The sequence below is a fragment of the Phallusia mammillata genome, chromosome 6, assembly GCF_965637545.1.
Source record: "Phallusia mammillata chromosome 6, kaPhaMamm4.hap1.1, whole genome shotgun sequence".
Classification (NCBI taxonomy): Eukaryota; Metazoa; Chordata; class Ascidiacea; order Phlebobranchia; family Ascidiidae; genus Phallusia; species Phallusia mammillata.
This window is the reverse complement of record NC_137257.1, coordinates 1,295,990-1,317,913: the sequence shown is the minus strand read 5'-3', so window position 1 is coordinate 1,317,913 and position 21,924 is coordinate 1,295,990. Positions and strand designations below refer to the sequence as shown.

Sequence of the window (21,924 nt, the reverse complement as noted above, 5' to 3'; positions counted from 1 at the left end):
TCACCTACTACAAGTGTTTTGACGTTTCGGTGTTGTAAGAAACACAAAAAAACGTTTAAATCAACTGTTTTATTGCTTTCAGATGATTTCATTTTGTTATTGCTGACAAACATTAGATAATATTTATAAGCCCATGTTACCCCTACGAAGATGGTAGACAACTTCTTAGGGGCTCTGTACCAACGGGTTAAATACCACTGGTTTAGTACAGAGTTGTAAACGGGCCTAAAATTTAAACCCGAACCCCAATCGTAAAAGTCTGTTTTGGCCCGAAAGTTTGATTGACAGGCCAATAATAATGCAGACATGGATAATAATTGTGCTGAAACTTTTGTTTACTTTTTAATCATGTTCATTGAAAACTGAAACATCATTTATTTGGTTTCAGTTTTACTACAGACTTACAGGCTTATATTTGTTATGTAATATAATGTTTGTGCCGCCATGTCAGCATTTACCATCAACAGAAAAACAAAGTTATTTTGTGTTACATTGGTCATAGTTATAGTATGGTGACATTTTATCGAATTGCTGAAACTGTAACAAAAAAATCATGAGCTTCAGATGTTAGTACAGGGCTGAAGTTGGCAACATTTGAGTAGCTCTACACTAGACGTTAGAAAAGGAAACCAAAATGTTGTTCTTTTCTAAACCGTAAAACGTTTAGTTACGAACTGTGCGACAAAAGAACTAAGTCACACGCAGCATCACCCGACCTTTGTATACTTTAGCAATAACGAGAATACGAACGTGCACGACAATTTCAGAGCCCTAATTTGGTTTTATATGTTGCTAAAATGAACTCACCAATCGTCGCAAGCCAATCAGTGTTTCTCAAGTTTATTTAGCAGATATCAGAAACATACACTTGAATGGAAGAATAAAATTAACATATAACTTAGCTACAAAATGGATTTGTGCAGCAAACTCACACACTTTACACTAACTACACCTCGAGGCGTAAAAATATATGCAAAGCGATTGAAACTGGCTGTTGAAACAAAATTTAAATCTTTGTCACAAAAATATGAGATGGGAAGCCGTAATAATCTGCATTCAAGATTTTGATCTATTTTATTGTTATCGTTTATTGACGTCACTTATTTGTCAAAGTTATGTCACAAGTGTGGTTGTGATTCAAAATCAGTAAGTAAGCGAGAATGCACTTTAGTTGCTGCAGTAAATTTGTTTCTAAAAATTAGTTGCGGTAATACTAACATCCGTAAATCATCAAAAAGTGACTTGACATTATACCTTGGAAATGTTTTGTTACAATTATCTACAAATAAACAGTGCTTCTCAAACTGTTTTTACTCAAAGAAACGCGTTTTGAAATAAACAAAACTTTAGCACCATTATTGTTAGCATGGATAATTTGTTTTGAAATTTAGGGTTGTAACATAAACATATTATCTTTTTCGTTATTTGATTGCGCACCTTGCTAAATTTCAGAGCGTGCGGTTGCGAACCACTGCTGTAGTAAGTATCGGCCTGAGGGCATTCGACTATTAGCATATTGCAAAAACGAACGTTGCACGAGAAAAAGGGCAGGCCCGATATAAGCGGTAAAATATCTGTGACCGTCGTCGTTAAAAAGAGGGGTTAAAAATAATATATACTACTGGTTTGGAATTGTAAGTGTTTTTTTCATAAGATTAGATTCTTTGAAGCAGCCTTTTGGTAGCAACTGTACTTTTTATTAATATATCAGGACTATCCCCTATGAAAAATATTAAATCGTATGGTTTTATATGTTGTTGTTTTTAACCGTGCAGACTGAAAAAAGTAAAAAACTGTAAATTTTTACTCAAGAGTCTGAACTCCAAAAATAACATGTTTAGCTTTTAATAAATAAACTAATAAGCTATGCGTAATAGTCGATTAATTTCACTTAATCCAGCAAAACACGAAACAAGCTCGATTAAATTCGAAACATTGGGTGAAAATTCTTTTTTAAAGTTTACTCATAACATTGTTTTTTTTTGGTTTTAGTTCAGGGATTTAGTCATGGGCAAAATGATTTTCTTCCTTTTTGTGTCAGCCATTTTGTCTTACAGTGTTTGTAGAGCAAGTCCTTCTGCAGAGGTAAGCTTAATAATTTGTTTTATAAGTGTTTCAAATAATTGTTTTAAACCAAATTTATCTCTATCTGTTTAAATTATTTGTGATTCAAACCTTTGAAAAAAACCGTGATGTACTAAACGTTTTGTCTTCATTTTCCAGCCGCCTGAGGGAGATGCAACTCTGGACAATCTATTTCGGAGTAAAGTTGACGGAGTAGAAGAAATCTCGCAGAGTCAGATGGAACTCGATTTATCGTTACTCCACAATCTGACAATTCAAAACGAGACAGAGTACGAGATGTTGAAAGAGGTTTATATGTCGTGGTATAACGAGTCCTCCGAAGATTTAGGAGCCGGATTCTTTCTGTTGACTGATGAGGTAACATGTTTTCATTTGCATATTGTGACTCGGATTTGACTGGAGTCGTCATTCACGTAGACTCGAATTTGACTCCAGTCACAATCTAAAATGACTCGGACTTGAGTCGAGTCACTATCAACAATGACTCGGACTTGAGTCGAGTCACCATCGAATGACTTGAATTTGACTCGTCACCATCCAAAGTGACTCGGACATGAATCGAGTCATCATTCACATAGACTTGGGCTTGGCTTAAATAAACCGAGTTAACTACTCGATTCGAATATGGACTCGGACCAGACTTTGATGAGGTACGATAAGAAAATTACATTCGGGAGGTAAGAATGGTGATAAAATCATCCACAATGACTCAGAAAAGAATCGAGTCTTTATCCACAACGACTCGAAATTGATTCGAGTCATCTAAAACAATGACTCGGACTGACTGAATTACACAAATTGACTACGATTTCGAAATAAACTTCGGTTCCATTTACTAATTTTTTGCTGATGGGTCTATTTAATTTCTCAGAAAACATCTCCTCTTGAAACTTAATCAGTTTGTGTTTTGTCGTAAACAGGAGTTCCATCCCGCGTTAAACTGGCCTTCCATACCTCGTGCCGAGTTTGCGAAGAGTTGGCTGGGAAAGGAACTAAAGAAGAGCCCTGTAAAAAAGGTTCAGTTGGCAGAGTTTATTCCTATCTCATACCGGCGTATTGAAAAGGGATTTTACAGCAAAGATATGTGTTGCAGGTGAATCAAAACTTTTTCTGACTGCAACATATCTTTTGGTGTAAACTAGAGATGTACCGAATCGGCTTAATTGGGGTTTGGCGGAAATTTGGGTTTTTATTAATTTGAAATTTGGGTTATCTACACCTGAATACAGTACTGTACAACTGAATACAGTACTGAAACTGAATACATACTAGTAATCTGACATGCGTTGTGGACCGTATGTTACCGCATGCTAACTCTTGTAAGACTCAATCAATCGCCCAGGACTTGGCGTCCCCTTGCTTTGATGGACACAAGGTCGTTCCTTCGGATCGCACCCCTCTCTAGCGTCTGAACGGGAACCCAAGTTGCAATCCTAACACACTCTTTTTGCCCGGGACTGAGGGCCATTTTTATTCTTGTGTTCATCTTTTTTTCGAGCGTCTACCTGGACACTTGCTCACAGACATTCCAGGGATTTTTGAATCATGGATGTCTCCCCTAGCCTTTTACAAACCAATGCATGACTGCAAGGCAGCAGTTGCCTCGAGTGGGGGAGCCGGTTTAGTCGACGGCCACTCGACCCGCGACAGGTTGTACTGGGCTACGTGGTACCAGTAGCAGGTATAAAACCTGACCTGACAAAAAGACTATTAATCCCAAAAGGATTTATTATATTGAAGTTTTATGTTATTGTTATTACAAGCCCTCACCCCTACCTTAAATTCTAGTGTTATCGAAAGTTACCAAACGTTACAGCTTGGTGGCCTAATTCCATGTAAAACCTCAATAAGAAAAGACAACATGTCATTATGTTTCTTTGCAGGAGACTGAAGACCGTTCCGAATGGTGGGTTAAAAATCACCCCTGTCCGCATAAACTCCTGTGGATTTGTTATCTACTATTTTGTAATGAAATGCTACGACAATTTTTGCACAGGTATCATAAACTAAACTATTTTGATGCTAACGACAGGCTACTTTTAAAGGAACTTTATGGTACAAAACTAAACCTATTAACACGCAACTAGTTTAAATACTAAGCATCAAAGATAGCCTACGTTGTAAAACTGTACCACAATATGCAAGTGGCTTGAAACTTGCATCTTTTCCAATTGCAACGACCTCAGTAAAAGACTTGACTGTAATAATGCTCAGAAACTTGATCAAACTAACCAAAGAATCGTCAAATTATCATATTGTTGAGAACTTTGGGCAATGACCATTTAACTTAAGATGTGGTTTTATTTAGATGAATGCAGGGATTTAGTCACCAATTGCAAATGGACTCATTGTTTAAACTGGTACAATTTGTAAGTATTTGCCGTTTTGTTTTTATAAAAAATAGTGTTCTTTTTGAGTTTCTTCCATAAACATAAAAATTAAAACATTTTTTCACATAAAACATACACAAAAACACAACACTGTTTTGTGCTGAAATTTTTCTTTGTAAGTGGCCCAAAAAGTGGTGTGCTGTGGCCACAGAATGTGCACATCTAATGTTGCTCACAGTGGTCCTCAGTGAGCTTGTGTGTATGCCCAGACACGTGAAAATCTATGCTGCGCATGAACTGGAGTGTGGCCACAGCATGTACATCTAATGTGTACTCAGGGAGCTTGTGTGTATACCGAGACTCATAAAACACCCTAACAATGATTAAAACATTCCAACAATGGTTTGATTTACAATCATTCGCAGCCAGTCATTGTTTGATTTTGTTTTTAGACCTCGATTGCTCCGATGTGCAAAGTTTTGTGAATATTGCGTTGAACCAACTGAAGATGCAGGTAAAAAAGTTGAGTTATTTTCACAATTGCCGCTGTTTCGTCACCACATCAATTATTACATCACAGAACCGCCCACGTCACCGTTAAGAATGGTTGATGTGTACTTCCAAGTGGCGGACCCAAAGACTGAATATGAGTACCGCTTCGTACTAAGACCAGGAAACGTTAAGGCACCATGGAAGCCTGTTTCAACATTGATTGCCGAAACTGCCGCGTTTCCTATATACACGGAGTAGGTTCTTGCATTGGCTTGTTTGTAGTATTTAACCGTATTAAATCACAGTACGCCAGTCCCATTGAAGACGCTATGCCGAATCAGCCGGTCGCCAAGCATTCACCACCATATGGCAAGGGGTAGGCTGGAATAATCTAGCCTGCGGTGGGATTCGAACCCACGACAGGAGTCTTTCCGGGACTTATACGAACGGAGCCGTAATACGAACGGAATAACGAAGAAAAGGAAATTATTTGGGGTCGTTTTGTCTCCCGTGTGTTAAAAGAGAAACTCACGTTACAGTTTATCATCTAGTATACAGTTTTTAGCATTATCGTTTGGTTGACTGCAGACAAAAGAAACATTTGCAGACTTGCAACGACAACCGAAGCAACCGTTAAACCCACAGGACTGGGATAATAATGCTACATAACTCTCTTGTGCTACATAACTGTTAAACGAGTTTTTTGTCCCGTTATTGATCCATGGTACCTTTAGGATTTCGGCAATGTCCGTACAACGTCCAAAACAGGTCCACGTTTTGTACGTTTCTTACTTTATTTAGCTCATAATTTAACCAGTCCTGATCGGACAAGCACCCTTTTTAACAGGGATATTGCAGTTTTTCAATCAAGGATGTACAGCCTATGTCAAAACCTAATGAGTCCGCGACCAAAAAAGATTCACAAACACTTTGTTATTATCACAGTTGTCTAATCTTGCTTTATCCCAAATCATGAAAAGAAGTGTGACATTTCAGTGTTTAATTGCACTTTGTATCTTCAATGCAGACCCTACCAGCAGTTCAAATTTCAAATCTACTTCTGCGAGGCGGGAAAGGGCGCAAACTTGAGGAGTATGATATCAAAGACCAAATGTTCCAGAGGTGCGTATTGTGTCTATCTTCAAATCAATTATCGTAATAAGCATGTGAAGACGATATTCCGGTTAAAACGTTCCCGATTAGCCAAGACATTAAGAATATTTTGGATTTACATTTTAAGGATTTAAACGGAGTATGTGATTAGCCAGGTCGGTTTTTACTTGTCATAAAGTCTATGTAGACGTAAGTGTTCAGTGCCAAAAAAATATTTGTAAATTTTTTACAAGATCTTTTATACCGGGTTTTCTACTTTGCCCGGGTATCACATTGCAGGTAGTAAGATTCAAAATTATAGCAACTGTTTTGATAGCTCTATATATTTGGGTAGAAGATCTACCGTAGAACTACTACCGTAAGAACAACCGTGAGAACCTACAAATATACGGTAGAGCTACTAACGTAAGAACAACCGTGAGAACCTACAAATATACGGTAGAGCTACTAACGTAAGAACAACCGTGAGAACCTACAAATATACGGTAGAGCTACTAACGTAAGAACTCACAGTAGCCAGGTTTAGGAATTTCCGAAAGGTTAGGCAACGGAGCATAGGCGTTCAGCAATTATTGTTACCGTAAACGCCCTATACTCCGTTGCGCCGCCTATCGGAAATTCCCAAACCTGGGTACTGTGAGTTCTTACGTTAGTAGCTCTGCCATATATTCGCGGTAGAGCTACTAACACCATAACGCAAATGACAACCAAAGTCGATTAGGGGGCGTAAAGAGCTGATTTTTTATGTAGCGGCTATAAATGGATTGGTTTGGGAAATAAGTTTTTAAAATTTTTACATTAGTAACTAATTTTTTGGGTTATTTTTGTTGAATTTTAAGTGCTAATACCTTACCCCGACCCTAATAGCCCTAACCGTGAGCATTTTCGGAGATATAACTAACCAAATCATTTGCGTTATGGTGTTAGTAGCTCTGCCATATACTCGCAGGTTGGAGGCAGAACTTTACAGGTTACGTCTCGAAACGTTCGACTCCAGACACTTTGAAACTGAGCGTCGGTTATAGAGATGGCTTCCCTTGGACATCCCGGGTTTCTGACAAGACTTCCGTATGTGCTGGATACCCAAGAGGAACCTGGTATTTTTGGACACCCGCTAACTTGGTGCAAAATACGCGTTAAATGATCGACATCCAGCGGAAACGAAACACGGAACTGATTTTCGGATGATTGTTTTCATTATTTTTTCACTAACTTTTTATCATCGTTACTAACCGAACATGTACTCCAAGCTTGGGCAATACACTGCAACTGAAATTGTGTTTTTACAGCTCGTATAGACGTAAAGAGTTTTAGATTAAACGTCTCCACCCAGATGTATTCTATATACAAGAGTTATGAGTCAGTTATGCATTTTTCGTAAGGTGTACATAGTAAGTGCCGCAGAGAGGATGTTCTTCGAAAATTGGATTTTTTTTCACGGGTTTCGAACCCAGGATACTCCCGGGGACGAATCCCGATCAGGATTTTTTATGTCTGTATATGGGTCAGGCGCGCCGGACAAGATATGTTTTGCCTTTCCGTATGGTGCATCGCAGGTGCTGAATCTATGCTATTTTAACACCTAATCCCTTTTCTTTTCCATTCCATTTAAATAAGAAATTCAGAATAACAAAAAGCAGGTCTGCTATCTGATACATCATAGACAGAGATCTTCCGCAAAACAACATGTTTCAGGTTCACTTAAAACCGGTTGCCGAGCAACGCACTGGGGTAGAGTTTTAAAAGAGCCTGAAACTGATGCCCGAACCCGAATCGTTTTGAAAAACCCGTTTGGGCCCGAGACTTTGATTGACAGGCCTATTAAAGCCTCGATAAGAAGACCAAGACAACAAACACAATAGACAATAGGGCTGTTTGCCATTAGGTCAGGTTCAGCAACTGGCTACTTGCCTAGTTAAATTTATTCAAAAAAGTATTGACACAGTCAGGTCCGTTTTTATAAGAAACCTAAGCCCGAACCCGGCTCGACTTACAACTCTGCACCGAGGTATCTGGTGTAATAACAATAACACAATTACGTCACTGCCATATATATTGTAGCGCGACAGGGGGAGCATCCTGGGGGTGCACACAACAATGAGCATGCGTAGAAGGTAAACCCCCTAATGTAAAACACAGGGTTATTGCAATCGCGAACAAAAACAAACGAAGGTAAAACAAAAAAGAAACACTTTGTTGCGTCACAATTCAGACTAACTGCATCCAGTGACGTCATAAAAGGGATTATTTTGATGAGTCATGGAAAAGTTTTGGGTTTGAATTGACATTTTCATGAATTTTATAATTTTTTCACCAATATATGTAAACTTTTCTGACAAAACTAATTAGGCAGCTTCGCGAATTCACATTTTTTCTTGAATCTTTTCTCACAAACACTTGAAAACTTTCTTCGTCTTGTCGTCGCCGCCAACACAAAAGGGCTCGATTGAAGACAATGTGACGTCACAATACTGTTACAACACGGCGATGCGAAGAGCAGCGGAAACACTGAGCGATGCAAGAAATACACGCGGTGGCGATAGAGAGGACAAAAAACGGAAAAATATTTGGCAAAATAAGGAATAATAACAAAAAGCGCTGAAAAAAAAGAAAAACAGAAAAAATGATGAAACTCTGGAATGGACGCAAGCGGGGATTTCCCTGAACCGCGACTTTGGCTCATAAGGTTGTGCGAGGGACACGTGGCTTAATTTGATTGGCAAGAGATAGTTTGGAAGCGAATATGGCAGTTTGCGGGCCTGGGGGAAAACAAAAGGGTGTGGGACGCCACAATCACCTAATAATGACGTCATAGTGAAGTTACGAAGCAAGGTGTCGTTTTTGTTGAAGTCAGATTTCGTAAAAAACGCGGAAGTTTTACACCGGCGTGTGCAAATTCAATTGGTCGTAGTTGTTCATCGTCATGGCAACCATGCACTTGGCGCCCTCCGGTGGTGAGGGGTATTTCTGCGGGTAAAGTTGGTCGTAACCGCTTCGCTGTTTGGCGAACGAATCTGAACGGGAAGTAGAACGAGCAAGCCCGTTTTCCATTCCTGGAATAATAAAGAAAAAAAATTGTTAGGTTTCCGATTTGAAACGTTTTGAGCACTTTTTGCACTTTTCTTGACAAATTATTCCAGAAGATAAAAGAAAGAGGAGAAATGCATTTGGGGCCGTTTTTATCCCACGTTTAGCCATGTGGATGTATCGGATTCAGATTTTAATTTATTTTCTGTCCCTTGATTCTTCTTTAGGTTTCTGTTACAAAACGTTTAAAGCACTTTTCACACTGATAAATTGGTCATTGAACAAATTGAGTTAGTTTTATTCGCCCAGCAAAACAAATCGTAGCAGCATAATTACGCTGATATATTCACCAAGCAGGAAATAGCTGCGCAACATTGAGACGTTATAAAGCGCGACAAAGGTAAGGGTAAAATTGGTCGATAGTTGGTAAACGCGCTGCAGCTACACCGTATTATAAGCTCACAGAAAACAAAAGGTACTTCTATAGTCTTGTAAATGCCAGATTTGGATTTTAGTTTATTTGCTGCTTACCGTTGTGTCTCGTCATAACAGGATCGCTTCCACCGTGTCTTACGTCACCATCCGTTCCGTTGCTAGGTAACGTGGCAAACATGGGTTGGCGCGGCGTTTTGTACGAAGGAGCTCTCCGTTGCTCGCTTAATGGCGCCACCATAGCGGGCGTGTTTGTTAAGTGTCCGTTTGGTGGCGCGCTTGTCTGCGACTCGTATTGCGGAACAGACGAATAATACGGAGCCTCTGTGGGTTCCTGACGTTTTGATGACGTCATATCGAAATGGGAGTGGGATGAACCTCCTGATGACGACGAATGACGTTGGTTTGACGACACAAACGATGGTTGTGGGGGTGACTGGCTGCCCCCGCGCTGCTTTCTGTGGGAAAAATTGGGGGCTGTGAATGAAGTTTGGGGAGGGGCGGTCTTAGGGGGTCCCGGAGACATCGGGAGTTCCCCTACGACCGGATGAGGGAAAGTCCCCGATCGCGATCGCTGCGATTGTTGACTGAATGACGTCATATGAGGCGGAGGAAACACAGGGTTGGGGTCTTTACCCCACGAGTCCCCGGCGTTACCCCACATTGCTCCTTGTTGTTGTTGTTGCTGTTGCCAAAGCATCGTGTCCGACTTCTTACTGTGATGACTCGATGCTGTCGATGCTTTCGATGACGTTCGCGCTGCGACGAAATCGTTCACGTGATCTGGGATTACCTGATATTCGTGGTCGTCATCTGAAGAAAAGAAAAACGTTTAAGGGTTGTGAATCAAAGATGGGGGTAATATTCTTCAAGCAAAGTATCTTATTCAAAGACAATCAAATCGAATCCTATTTAAATAGAATCATATTTTTTACAAACATTCTATTACTTGTACTTTAAACTAGGATCTCCCAGTTCATTACTTGGTGGACAATGACTATAATGAATTGCATTAGCATTAGGACGCAAAATGTTTATCTGTCTTGTATTCGTAAGGATAAATGACTAAATGTGTTTCATCAAAAACGGAACTGCTCCAGGTGTTTTAAAGTGTAGCAAAAGACAGCTTATTGAAAAATTAAAAGTTAACTCTGAAAACATTCGAACCTGATTGGAAGCTATCAGTGTCGTCATGGTTACTGCACACCCGTCCACCAGGTGTCATCAGAGCGGTGCTGGGTCCTGCTACGTCACTCGCTGTGTAGGAACCCCGCATAGGTGGCGCTATAATGTCGCTGTTGTTTGTCAGCTGGCGCTGCAACGTCACTCCCCCGCGGGAATTTTGAACGGTCACGTGATCTTGCGCGTTCACGATTGGATAAGAGTCGGTATAGTTGTCGTTCTTGAAGAGAAACTTTTGGCTGTTCTTCTTCCCCTTGCGGCTGTTTTTCTTGTCGTCTTTCTTATAGGAAGGCAATCGTACAGCTGCACATAATTAGGTTGTTTAAAATAGTTGCTTTAATGAGAATTTGGTGAATTTCGAGTTTAAATAAACAAACACGACTCAAAATAAGGCTGGATTTATGAGTTCAACATCTTAAGGTGAAATATTTTACTGTTTTTACAAGCACTGCAATTACATAAAAATTTCTTTTACTTGAACAATATCGAATCGCGACCACAGTTTGCAAAGTTGAAGCAACTTTTTACAAATCCCAAACTTCCAACTCACTTTCTATTCCAGCATGGTAAGTGGCATTCGACTGAGAAATCGGCAACTTTGGAACAATTGTTTCAATCTTTGGTTCTTTCTTCCTGCGAATGGAAATAAAACATTTAAATGTGTTTCTATGTCAACTATTGCATGCACGTTGTTCATGATTTATCAATGATCTGTTTACCATTTGAATAAAGAAAAATAAGTTTACAGACCTTAAAAAAACGTCCAAAAAGGCATGAGTTTAGGGAAAGTCGATTTTATGATTTTTTAATCGATATGTGTTATAAATGAGATCAACTGTAACTATTTGATTGTGGCAAAACTAATGGTAGGCCTATGTTAATAGCAAATATTATTAAAACATCTCAATTGATGGTTAGACATATTGCTTTGTGGAATTCATGCTTAATACTATGCAGTTTAACATTTTCTTAAATTGGATCTGCCAAAAAAACGGACGAAAAATTTACGCAAAAAGTTCGGATGCAAGATTCGAACCACCAACTCATTGCTTTTCACACAGCTCACCTTTTTCTCACAAGAATCAACACGAGAGCAGCGAGCAGAATTGACGTCACAGCGAGAGCTGCTACGATCGCGATGATGATAATACTTCGCTCTGTGACGTCATAAAAGTAAGCGGTTAGTCTCGGAACAGCCGCAGTGGCATTTAATACCGAGCGCCAATGAAGCGTGATGATTATGTGATAAATGGTATGTTGTGCAGTTAGGCGTGACGTTGCCTATTCACGTTAAATCGTGTGTGATGTCATAAAGAGATATTCGAAATCGGCTCAATGGGTTTTGTACGAGCAAAGTGTTGAGAGTTATGCGAGTGTTGTGTAAGGTTCGTTTACTTGGGTAAACTACAAAATGAAAAGTCCACGATTTGGATGTGCAATGTATGTTTTCGAAATGCAAAGCAAAATAATAAAACGAAAATATTAATTCTCTGGTAAGCACAACAAATGTGTATTTCAGACAAAAATGCAACAAAATGTCATCTGCAGTGTTAATTAGCTTTCTTGTTCAAAATTCATTTACCGACGATGTCATTTGGGCAAAATGTTTTGTTCCTAAGGTTTTACCTTAACAAAGAAGTATTACATTTACAGCATTTGTCTGCAAACAATCTGCTTTCTTTATTCATTGTTTCTTACCGTTGAGGGGAACCACCGGGTTTTTCTGGCCAGGAGTTTTAGCTGTCGGACTTTTGCTCTGCAGAAAAACACAAAAAAACACAAAAATCAGGAACTCATTCACTTCAACAGTCAGGCAAAATTTTCGAGTCAACTTACAATTGGAATTATGACGCCAGAGTTGTTTAACTTGTCAGGTTGCGTAGTTTCTGAAAATTCAAATAAACAAAAGTTGGAAAAAAACACCAAAAAAATCAGTCATTTTCACAAAATACTCAACATGACGTCATTGCAAAAAAATCATTGCGTTGAGTATTTATGACGCCACATAACTTATGATAATTACGTCACAAAACATAAAATTAAAGTTTTTGTGTCATTTGGCGACATACTGTTCAGTGGAGCAAGGGTGGTGGTTGCCGAGACCACTTGGGTCGTAGATGGGTTGGCGGGAGTTTTAGGGGTCTTCTTAAGGGTAGTAGTGGAAGTCGTAGTCGTCGGAGTGGGGCTTGTGGTGGGGTCCGGGGGTATTACTGGATCTGGGGTTACGAAATCTGTAAGAAATACAAAACTTACTCTTTAACAGAAATTTTGGCGGCCTATGGGTGAACTGCTGGGTCATACGGAGTCAAACTCCAGGAAGATCAAATTTGGATCAATAGCTAACATCTATGTAAATTTGAATAAATTTGAAGCACCCTTTCTTGGCCAAAAGAGCGTTACAAACCAGCGTTAGACAGAGAAAAGAAAAAATACGGACAAAAAGGGAAGCAAATTTTCAAACAAATTTGATATACAGTAAGTACTAAAGTAAATCCGCAAATCAGGCTGTATTAATCGACTTCAGGGTAATTTCGCCGCTGAGCCTTCTATCATCAATGCCCAGTTGTGGCATTGAACCTAATAGGTAAGGCATGGCTTTTAGCTTGTTGCTCCTAACAAACTGCCGTAACCAGTGGTGAGATTCAGTCGGTTGCACCGGTTCTATAAAACCGTCTCACGAAATTTTATGAGATCAGCGAACTGGTTAGCATTACTGGTTTCTGTCAATGGACTTTTTGTAACAGAACCGACTGAATAATATGACTTTTGTGATAGAACCGACTAAAAATTTGAATCCTACCACTGGCTGTAACCTGCCTATATTAACTAATACGATCAATGTCTTGTCACCAGCTGCACAGATGAAACCTTATATGTCGAAACAGTGTGCACTGTCTGCAACTAAATCAGTAAGTTTGATTCAGATAACAACTAACCTTTCAAGGGGCATCCGTTAATCTGGATCTTGAGTGCATACCGATATTTGATGTCACCAACTGGAACCGGATAGATCCGAATATATCGAGCGTTGATACGAGGCCGCACGAAGTTGTTTCGGACCTCAGTAAAGTGATCCATGTTTCCGACAAACAACTGAAAAACAAAAAGGAAAAAAAACATTAAAATGGGTAACATTTTTCAGGCAATCAGCTTTTTTATGTACAGAGTCAGTTGCATTAAAATTTACCGAACAATTTCATTCCTTGTTGTATAAATGGCCGCAGTTGCAGATTTAGTTGTTGCCAATTTGTATCACGGTATTTTCCATAATTTATTGTGTTGTTTTGTAAACTTATGTAGTTTGGCTGATAAAATTGGGTTTAAGCGCCCCATGCATTGTAATTCAAACAGAATAAAAAGATTCGCAAATTTTACCTTATTTTTATGTCAAAGCTTTTATCTAAAACTTAAAGAATGGTTGAGCTAGAAAAAGCAGTCACTTCAAATAGAGTAAAAAAGTTTCGCAAATTATACCTTAGGAGTCGTCTGTCCTTCCTCCTTGTAGTAGGAGAATGTGATTCCGTTGTAACTGTATTTGATGCGATATGCGGTTGCCCATTTGTGAGGCAACGATGAACCTTTAGTTGCGATTGCTGTGGAAACAACAGGTCGGTTTTAATATACATAAAAGTTGATGCAGTCAATCTGGCGATCCCCTACTACGAAGCTGACATGTGCAGCATACTAGGCAGACACAGTGCATGTGATTCGACTTTCGACGGATTCGCCACTGAGCCTGTGTAGCTCAGTTGGTAGAGCGCGAGTCCCGGAAAGACTCCTGTCGTGGGTTCGAATCCCACCGCAGGCTAGATTTTTCTAGCCTACGCCTTGCCATATGGTGGTGAATGCTTGGTGACCGGCTGATTCGGTATAGCGCCTTCAATGGCCCTGGCGTACTGTGATTTATACATGAGTGTGCCGTGATCGCTGGTCTACATAGACGCTTCGGGGCTGATCCCAGTTATGAATTTATGTTCATCTTAACTGATACTGGTCAATCTGGCGATCCCCTACTACGAAGCTGACATGTGCAGCATACGAGGCAGGCACAGTGCATGTGACTCGACTTTCGACGGATTCGCCACTGAGCCTGTGTAGCTCAGTTGGTAGACCTGGAAAGACTTCTGTCGTGGGCTTAAATCCAACCGCAGGCTAGATTTCTTCGGCCTAAGCCTTGCCATATGGTAAGGAATGCTTGTTGACCGGCTGATCCGGTATGACGCCTTTAATGGGCCTGGTGTTCTATGATTTGTCAGGCAATTCTAGATTTTGTTTACTCTTTTCCGAACTTTTCCATTTTTGTCGTCACTTCAACGAACCTGTAATGTTCCAATTCTTCTCCAGATCCACTTGCAGCCATTCATTCGTCATCGGGTTACTAGGTGACCACCCTCCTTGACTACGGAATACGGCCTTATTTGGTGACCACAAACTGTAAACAGCAGCAGATTTTTAAAAACTTGCCCTTTTAACTGACCAACGTTGAACCTAGTTTCGAGTCACCAATTTCATCTACGTCTAGACCTTTATTTTGACCTTTTTTCTGCTTGTGCAAGTGTTACAGTTGGAATAGGTTTATCATTTAAAATGGACATACGGAGTTTGATAGCAGTCCAAATGCTTATATATGTTTTAAATTGTTTTTATTGTCGTAATTCTAAAATTTGTGTTTTGCGGAATAAGCTTTAGGCATTGAGTACATGGTCCTTTAAAGGAGGCTTTTTAGCCTTCAGAAGTAAGTTATAAATAAATTGAACACAATTCCATTATTACAGAATGCAGTTTATACTCATGAAATAAGGTTTCTTACGTTTTCGTCCTTGTTTCGTTCCAATACGAGGAAGCTGTCACTCTACGTGGGTCGTATTCAATCTCTTTGGCGCAATCCTTTGCAACGGGGAAGTAGAAAGTCACGTCCCAGTATCCTCCACTAGAGGGAAACATATTGGATTAGTTTAAAGCGGATAAATAGAAACGTACAATTTTGATCAGCCTGAAAACCTTAATCACCCAAATAAAAATATATTGTTGTTGACAGACGTAATACTTATTTTTGGAGCTTTTAACAAACAAAGTAAAACAACACAGTTTAAAGTCTCACATAGTGAATGTCTTCATCAGGCTACAATATATACGTTGACTTGAAGCTATTGAGTCACAACAAATTAGAGACGAAACAAATAGTGTGTTTTTAGAAATAACGTACCACACTAATGAAATACTAAAACCGTTGAAGTTTCTTCATGTACTTGTTAGAATAGCGACAATAATAAAATAAATGCTATTATATTGATCATCAGCTTAAATTATACGCTAGCCAAAAGATTAAGCTATAAGATTGATTACCGCATTTAATAATGCAATAAAAAGATAGGTAGACGGTAAATACTTCGGTTCATCAATTTATGTAGTAGCTCGATTGTTTTCAACCCACAATTCGACTTACATAGAAGCGGTGACATTGTTTGCAATCATCATGTGGAAAAGAACTTTGTGTGATCCTTTCTTCACCTGCACTCGACCACCAAATGAATCTGATATAACTCCGGCATGTACAGCCGCCAAGCACAAGTGTGAATCCTGTTAAAAGAATAAAAGGGCGTTAACCTTGTATACATTTGCGTTAAAGAGAGTTTGTACTTAAAAAACGCAGTTAGGCATAAAAAAATTAAACATTCAGTAAATGGAACACTTTTATATATGGATTTGTAAGCAGGAAACTTGGTGTTAACTTGGTACATATTTGTGTTAAACAGTTTATACTTGAACAAACGGGGTTAGGGAGCATCAAAAATATTAAAAAGTCGGTTAAATAAAATACCTTCCCACATGGATTTGTAAGCATGGAAACAGTGTGAATCAAATAATATAAATCGTGAGACAATATTCCTACTGATGTCATTGTGGTAAAAACTCTCATGTGACCTTGAGTTGACCTCCAAAACTTCTATGTGGACTTAGACTTAAGATTTTCGACATCGCTGATAAGTTGGGATTTGTGGGATTTCGCTTAGAGTAAAGTTTCAATATTTGCCCATGTGTAGGCGGCAGTGGCACGTGTGGTTGTCGACATAAAGTTACTTGATGTTAAGAATGTCATTTCAAGGTCAGCCGACTTCGCCAAAACGAATATCAAGAAACACGTGTCATGAAAAAGTTGTTTTGTGACGGAGTTAAACAGTAACATTTTTTTCTCTTTATTAAACTTTGTCTTATTTGTTCAAAAACAAAAGCGTAACCTTAACTGTGAGTAACTTAAGTAGTTCTGACATATAACTTGCTTTAATGGTGGACTGGGCTTTGCCTATTTTGTCCAAAATTAAATTCTTTTAAAACTTTGCAATAGTTGACGACTTAAGTTTTTTTTTCTATGTAAAAACTCCTAGGAGCAACTGACATAGAACTTATTTTAAGGGTGACCCTCACCCCGAAACGACGTGGCAAGGATTGCTTCAAAACAACCAAACCACGAAAACAGGATTTTGAAAGAGGAACAAATCAGGTGACTTTATGGTTGCCAGGACGACCACCCACCATGGTAAAGGTTGGGAAAGTGAGGAATGTTTAAAACCGATTAGTTTTCGGGTTAGAGTTATTGGGGTTGGTTTCGCAAATACAGAGGGTTGGACAAAACTGAAGGTCAAACTAAGGTCGAAGCGTAAGTTGGGTTGATCGTTAGACAAATACTAGTCAGGTGATGGATTTAAGTGGCAGAAAACAATTATTTTACATCGTAGAGTGATATAGGTTTTAATTATACAGTGTACAATATATGGCTACATGTCTATAATTATTTGGTATCGTTAGCCATCATTGTAAATATGTATGTGTCAAAATTTTCCCCCTCTAGCAAAATTTTTTGTCAATTTTGCAATCAAGTTTATGTCAAACTTTCTTGCGCTGAGACCTTATCAGCATTATGACATAACACTGGTGATTTCCAACAAGTTTCACACGAAGCCGCGATTTCCAAAACGGTTTCCTTCGAACGCGCACTTTAGACGGTCTCAATCAGTCACTTAGCACCGTGAACTAATCTCTGTAAATCTATAATCCGACAAACGTCACTTAATTTCACGTCACTCAACTTCGTCCACAAAGTCACGTGCTCACAGGCTCGATCACACAGTTACAATTGTTTACTCATATTTTGCCGTTTGTCTCAATTCCAGCTAAGTTTGTCTGTCGATTTTTGATCTTATTTTGTTCGCGCTTGTTCTAACCGTTGTAAATTCAAGTTTCTAAAACGTGGTGCATCTAACTGCAGAAAAATCCACTTCTTTTGAAGGGTTTCCAACTAAAAAAGTAAGCACGTTGTAATATATTGAAGGAGTCGGATTTGAAAAAAACGTTCTATCCTTTTGTAACCTTACTGTTCGTTTCTGTTTTAAACCGATGTAAATTCAAGTTTATGAAACTTAACACATTTAACTGCGAAACAAGCCATTTGTTTTCAAAGACGGTAAACAAAAAATAACAAACGCGCACTAATACATTACAATTGCCGAATTTGAAAAAAAAACTCAAAAGCATTTTGTTATCAAAGAATTTTGCCTGTAATCGCTTCAACCAAACAAACAACAGGGCATTAAGTTATTAGCTGGCCATAATTATATAAAACGTGATGGTGTTAACTGCAGAAAAAGCCACATCTTTTAAAGATTTTTTTAAAGTAAAGGGCAAAGACGTCTTAATATGTTGCAAGAGTAGAATTCAAAAAACAATTTAACCTTTTGTTACCAAGGAAATCTTTAGAATTTTGCCTGAAACCGCGTGATCAAAACAAACAACAAAGTATTAAGTTATTAGCTGGTCGTAATTCGTGCAGAAGATAAATTTGCGTGGCCAATTTTGGTGTAAACATAGAAACAATAAACGCCAGGCACGATATGATCCGGATTATCGGGAAATCTCGAGTTCTTAGTAGAAAGCGGCTAAAATTAATATAAACCACTAATGCAGATTAACATCAGGTGGTGGTTAACAAAAATGTGAGTTGCAGCAAATATCTTGCGCTTCTGCGTCAAGGTGTTTGTTTTTTCAACACGAAATAATCTAGTTAACATTTGAGTGGAAATGGCAAGAATGTCCTCGACGCTAGGTGGCGATCGCGTGCAATTTCATTCCACACAATATTAAAACTATTTTGTAGATTAATAACATTGACAGGAGAGACTCGTTTTGACCTTGAAACGACCCCAGATCTTTAGGGGGATCACGCCACCCCTGTTTACGTCAGAGCAAGCCAATCCCTTGACATACATTTCCCGCCAAATCCTTAAAGTAGAGATAACGTTTTACGTTGACACCGGTTGAAGATCATGTTTTTTTGCGATATTTTAGGCGCGTTTGAAAGGATGTGAGGATTATCGTCAATGTGGTAATGCAGACCGGAAAAGTGCTTTTCTCCAAAGGAGATTAGGGGTTATTTGTTACGGTTCAACCAGTGGTGGGATTCAGCCGGTTCGCATCGGTTCTATAGAACCGTCTCACGAAATTTATGAGATCAGCTAACCGGTTAGCATTACTGGTTACTGTCAATAGACTTTTTGTAACAGAACCGGTTGAAAATTGTTTATACGATACTTGCATATATGCATGGCAGCAAAAGAGTATTTATTTTTAGTATTTTGGGGCTTGTGTCAAATGATCAAAGTTGCATTGAAAACAACACAACCCTGACATTTGCCATGTGTTTTAAATCATTGCAAAAAAACGGTGGAATACTCGTTGATACATTATGCCTGGCAGCAATAGCTTGTTTCATGGCAACAACACAACCATGACATTTGCCGTGTGCAACACTCACCGTGACAAACCACGGCTTAAACTTTGCAAAGCATTCACAGCCTACAGGAATGACGTAGGTACCCAGCTCGGCTTTTCCACGCATGATTAAGTTACCCCCCTCCCAGCAAGACCCATTGTAGACCCACCCCTGGGTTTGCGCTTAGCAGTGGCGTTCGGAAAAGCTGGGTAGGAATTTAGATCAGATATCAGGAAGAATTATCGGTTTTGCTTGCAAAGTTGTTCAGCAGGGAACTACTTAATTCCTTATAAGGAAGAATTGCGGCCTGCTGCAAATGACCTTTGAACTTTGTGACGAACATGAGTTAGCAGGTTGTATTGTGTTAAGTACAAGGTGTTAAACGGTTTCTTATGTGCAACTCTTGTGCTAAAGCTGAATGCATAATATGAAACCGACTGACGAACAAAAAAAAAAATTTAGTTTAAATTTTAACATTTTTTTGTTTTAACAAATGTTTTTTTCTTTGCAAGTAATTAAAGCGACCCTTTAATGTTGCATTAAAATGAATTCGCAATGCAAAAGCTCTTTGTCGTTTTTTCTAAGTTGTTTTCATCAAAACTTTCATTTCGCCAAGTTCAGTAATATGACTACAACAAAATAAATACTAAATTACATAAATTTTACGGACAATGTGCTCAACTAAAAGAGGAATTAAATAATTCTGGACGTTAAGAATTGCTTCAGTTTTCAACCGTTGGGCAGATTTGAACCGTAAAAGAATTCAATCTGATTTAAAAAATCCTTTAACATGTGTTCTACACGAATCCCAGGCCTTCTGTTATCGTTGTTATGTAACAAACAAGTCCCAAAACAGAATGTCCCAAACAATGGGGGTTGTTTATGACGCAACAAGGTGGGACAATAAGATTGGAATTTCGTATAAGTTACCAGTTTAGCTGAAGGCCTAAATGAGTGTGTTCGTACATAAAATGAATTTTGCTGACGCTTTACCAGCTGTTTTTACCCCTATTACTTGAATTCTTTCCTTTTTTTCGTTGGTTAAACGAAGTAAATCCCTATTTTCTACGAATTTTTTTGCAGAAAAACCAAGTTAGCTTAAGACTTACCATGAATAGGTAGCCCTGGTGTGATCGCAATGAAAGAAATAAGGAATCCGTTTCCCGTAAAAGATGAGGGACGCCGGAATAAAACAGTTCCAGTGTTGTTGGGAAGAATAACTGTGTCGGGATTGTTGCCAGGACAATATTTATCTGTAAAGAAAATAGAAGCAACGTTTAGTCACATTAAAGTCATAAGCATACAACAAATCATAACTGTACAAACAGTGACATACCAATTAGTTTTTAAGTCATATATTTGCCCTTCCAAAGTCAAAGATACTTTGAAAAGAAATCAAAATAAAAATGCAAGCAAAAATCTTCAACGTTTTACCACTTCGAAAACTTATTCAAATAAAATCGTTTCTATAACACGCTGCAGCGAATAAACAATTCTGCCAATATATGGTGGCGTCATTAATAATCTATCAACGTTTGTATACCCATTAGGAATAGGTTTTAACGCCACTTAATATAATTTAAAAGTAAAATTATCACTCTCTAGCTCTGCTTGTGGGCGATCAAAGATTTCAACCAACACCTGTGTTATGGAGTGTTACTATCACCAAGTTTAGGTCACATATTAAGGTAAACTTAGCATTCAAGTTGGCTTCCGAATTTAATTTGCTTGTTTGTTGCTCGCCAACTTCCCCACCACGTGCACTTTGTAGCAGAACGTGATTATCCCGCCATATTTTGACACGCTCGGTCACGTGACAATGGGTTTGGGCGCGTAATTATTAAGCGGCAGGAAGTTGGAGTTGATGCCACAAACACTGAGGCTAGGTGCGAGGAATTTAAAACCAGAAACTCAAGTACACAAATCTGTTTATTAGGCTGAAACACTGGATAGAATTAGTAACAATCAATGTCACACGTATATGGCCTGAAACTCCATGTTATTTGTTCGATACCGGTGGAAAAGTTACTTGTCAGTTGTGTTTGAACATCAAGAAAACTTTGCGCAAACTTCCATTAAAAAGTAACAAGAGAAATGTAAAGGTTAAGAACCTTTTCTCTGCGTTTCTGCGATGCAAAATACATTGAGTTGTCAGAAATAATATTTCGACTGGTGTTTGTGTAAAAATAAAACAAAAGGAAAGAGTTGACATTTTTCGGAGCTTTTTAAAAGTTTTTGAGGGTAACAATATCCAGAAATCCACCCTAAGCCGTTCCAACAGAGCACATAGTTCATATTTTGCCAACCCTAACCCCTTGTCTTAAACCGTAATATGTGGGTTTGAAGCGATCATGGCGTGTCAAAACTGAAGTTTCCATCACACATTGCGTACTCCCGTTGACGTGATAGCGGTTAGCAGCACCTGCAGACGTCGGCCCATGTCTAACCCAGCCCAGTTATACTGAGGAGGAGGGAACGCATCATTTCGTGTGCGCA

The 21,924-nt window shown here is 38.9% G+C and overlaps 3 protein-coding genes and 1 non-coding gene across 4 annotated transcripts in view; 3 read left to right on the top strand and 1 right to left on the bottom strand.

Moving 5' to 3' along the window:
- The first annotated feature begins 2,016 nt into the window (after nucleotides 1-2,016).
- LOC145232637 (uncharacterized) lies at nucleotides 2,017-5,016 on the top strand. Its single transcript, XM_080097300.1, has 7 exons — nucleotides 2,017-2,085; nucleotides 2,224-2,442; nucleotides 3,006-3,178; nucleotides 3,969-4,081; nucleotides 4,394-4,454; nucleotides 4,868-4,937; nucleotides 4,996-5,016. The coding sequence occupies exons 1-7, from the start codon at nucleotides 2,017-2,019 to the stop codon at nucleotides 5,014-5,016; spliced, it is 726 nt and encodes a 241-aa protein (XP_079953426.1).
- LOC145234707 (protein dispatched homolog 3-like) lies at nucleotides 4,999-7,282 on the top strand. The gene is made up of 3 exons (XM_080099432.1): nucleotides 4,999-5,161; nucleotides 5,935-6,029; nucleotides 6,970-7,282. Exons 1-3 carry the CDS (start codon nucleotides 5,019-5,021, stop codon nucleotides 7,158-7,160), a joined length of 429 nt encoding a protein of 142 aa, XP_079955558.1. The 5' UTR covers nucleotides 4,999-5,018; the 3' UTR covers nucleotides 7,161-7,282.
- A 773-nt stretch (nucleotides 7,283-8,055) lies between these two features.
- Nucleotides 8,056-21,924, bottom strand: part of LOC145232636 (uncharacterized) — a 39,717-nt gene continuing 25,848 nt past the window's right edge. The window contains exons 3-17 of the mRNA XM_080097299.1: nucleotides 20,538-20,681; nucleotides 20,435-20,493; nucleotides 16,108-16,241; nucleotides 15,472-15,591; nucleotides 14,981-15,093; nucleotides 14,136-14,254; nucleotides 13,598-13,754; nucleotides 12,731-12,892; nucleotides 12,498-12,547; nucleotides 12,360-12,417; nucleotides 11,728-11,818; nucleotides 11,212-11,294; nucleotides 10,647-10,964; nucleotides 9,579-10,292; nucleotides 8,056-9,073 (exon numbers count right to left, since the gene is read on the bottom strand). Coding sequence (XP_079953425.1) covers nucleotides 8,898-9,073; nucleotides 9,579-10,292; nucleotides 10,647-10,964; nucleotides 11,212-11,294; nucleotides 11,728-11,818; nucleotides 12,360-12,417; nucleotides 12,498-12,547; nucleotides 12,731-12,892; nucleotides 13,598-13,754; nucleotides 14,136-14,254; nucleotides 14,981-15,093; nucleotides 15,472-15,591; nucleotides 16,108-16,241; nucleotides 20,435-20,493; nucleotides 20,538-20,681 — 2,498 coding nt within the window. The 3' untranslated portion in view covers nucleotides 8,056-8,897. The remainder of the gene's footprint in view (nucleotides 9,074-9,578; nucleotides 10,293-10,646; nucleotides 10,965-11,211; nucleotides 11,295-11,727; nucleotides 11,819-12,359; nucleotides 12,418-12,497; nucleotides 12,548-12,730; nucleotides 12,893-13,597; nucleotides 13,755-14,135; nucleotides 14,255-14,980; nucleotides 15,094-15,471; nucleotides 15,592-16,107; nucleotides 16,242-20,434; nucleotides 20,494-20,537; nucleotides 20,682-21,924) is intronic.
- On the top strand, nucleotides 14,396-14,469 carry Trnas-gga (transfer RNA serine (anticodon GGA)). The gene has a single exon. It is a non-coding gene; the product is annotated as a tRNA-Ser (tRNA).

Excerpts from the sequence above, each read along its gene's own strand:
- LOC145232637 (XM_080097300.1), top strand. The coding sequence starts at position 2,017 with ATGATTTTCTTCCTTTTTGTGTCAGCCATTTTGTCTTACAGTGTTTGT. Across the intron at positions 2,086-2,223 it reads GAGCAAGTCCTTCTGCAGAG|CCGCCTGAGGGAGATGCAAC; the intron begins GTAAGCTTAATA and ends TTCATTTTCCAG. Across the intron at positions 4,938-4,995 it reads CTGAAGATGCAGGTAAAAAA|AACCGCCCACGTCACCGTTA; the intron begins GTTGAGTTATTT and ends ATTACATCACAG.
- LOC145234707 (XM_080099432.1), top strand. The coding sequence starts at position 5,019 with ATGGTTGATGTGTACTTCCAAGTGGCGGACCCAAAGACTGAATATGAG. Across the intron at positions 5,162-5,934 it reads GCGTTTCCTATATACACGGA|ACCCTACCAGCAGTTCAAAT; the intron begins GTAGGTTCTTGC and ends TCTTCAATGCAG. Across the intron at positions 6,030-6,969 it reads AAAGACCAAATGTTCCAGAG|GTTGGAGGCAGAACTTTACA; the intron begins GTGCGTATTGTG and ends ATATACTCGCAG.